General features: G+C 50.3%; 1 protein-coding gene across 1 annotated transcript; it reads left to right on the top strand.

The window, feature by feature from the left end:
* The first annotated feature begins 381 nt into the window (after nucleotides 1-381).
* On the top strand, nucleotides 382-581 carry LOC124659588 (small polypeptide DEVIL 4-like). Its single transcript, XM_047197429.1, has one exon. The coding sequence runs from the start codon at nucleotides 465-467 to the stop codon at nucleotides 579-581; it is 117 nt and encodes a 38-aa protein (XP_047053385.1). The 5' UTR covers nucleotides 382-464.
* Nucleotides 582-999: the final 418 nt, after the last annotated feature.

Genomic DNA, 999 nt, shown 5'->3' with positions numbered 1-999 from the left:
ACCCTTCGCCACCGTGCCTGGCCGTGTCCCCGACATATTTTCCATCGGGGCAGCGCACGCACGCACGGGCTCTGACGCGGACCACGACGGCCGAACCACCTTGCCCGGCTGTCCCGGGGGCAGCAGGAATCCGTGCCGTTGTCCTTCTCGCTGCCTGCCCTTGCACGCCCATGTGGCCCTCCCCACACTCGCCACAATTATTAATCAGAGCCCCCGTTATCTCCTTCTACTTTGCTCTTCTACGGTGTGGCCATCTGGATGGATCTAAGCTCCCTCCACACTATATAAGCACACCCGTTGGAGTACCGAGCGATCACCACTGCAAGGTTGCGTTGTGTTTTGCTCTTCCAAGAAGAGATCATCTTTAGCTCAGACCCCCACCAGAGTTCAGTACTGCTACGGTGCTACACACCATATCTTGTTTAGCTTCCATCGATCGCCACCAGAACACACCACAGAGGAAGATGAAGCTTCTCGGGAGCCAGAGAAGAGGAGGCTTCAGCAGGACCCTCAAAGAGCACAGGGCAAGGTTCTACATCATCCAGCGCTGCGTCGTCATGCTCCTGCGGTGGCACGACTGACTCCATAGATTCCTCGTCCATGGACTTCTTACCAACAAATTTTTTGCTTTTCGGTCTGTCATTGCAATGGAGTCGGCTGATTGTACATAAGAGGCCAGTTATAGATCAACTAGAAGTAGCACCAAATAGAACTCACCGTTCTCCCTCCCCTTCCTCCCTCCCCTTCTTGCAACTGTGTGTGTCATTGAACAATTACGTCAATGTCGGGTACGGGAATGCAATATCAGCTGAAAGAAACAGCGGGAATTACCGGATCATCTATCGCTTCTCCCTGTTTCTAATACTCCCTCTGTTCTATAAAATAATTCCTTAAATTTATCAAAATTTAGATGTATGTAGACACTATCTAGTAGGTAGATACATCCAAATCTTGACAAAGTTGAGATACTTTTGGTGGGATGGAGATTATACATTGAGA

The sequence above is a fragment of the Lolium rigidum genome, chromosome 6 (genome assembly GCF_022539505.1).
Source record: "Lolium rigidum isolate FL_2022 chromosome 6, APGP_CSIRO_Lrig_0.1, whole genome shotgun sequence".
In the NCBI taxonomy this organism is placed as follows: domain Eukaryota; kingdom Viridiplantae; phylum Streptophyta; class Magnoliopsida; order Poales; family Poaceae; genus Lolium; species Lolium rigidum.
Note: the sequence above shows the minus strand (reverse complement) of the source record. Positions and strands in the feature narration are given on the sequence as shown.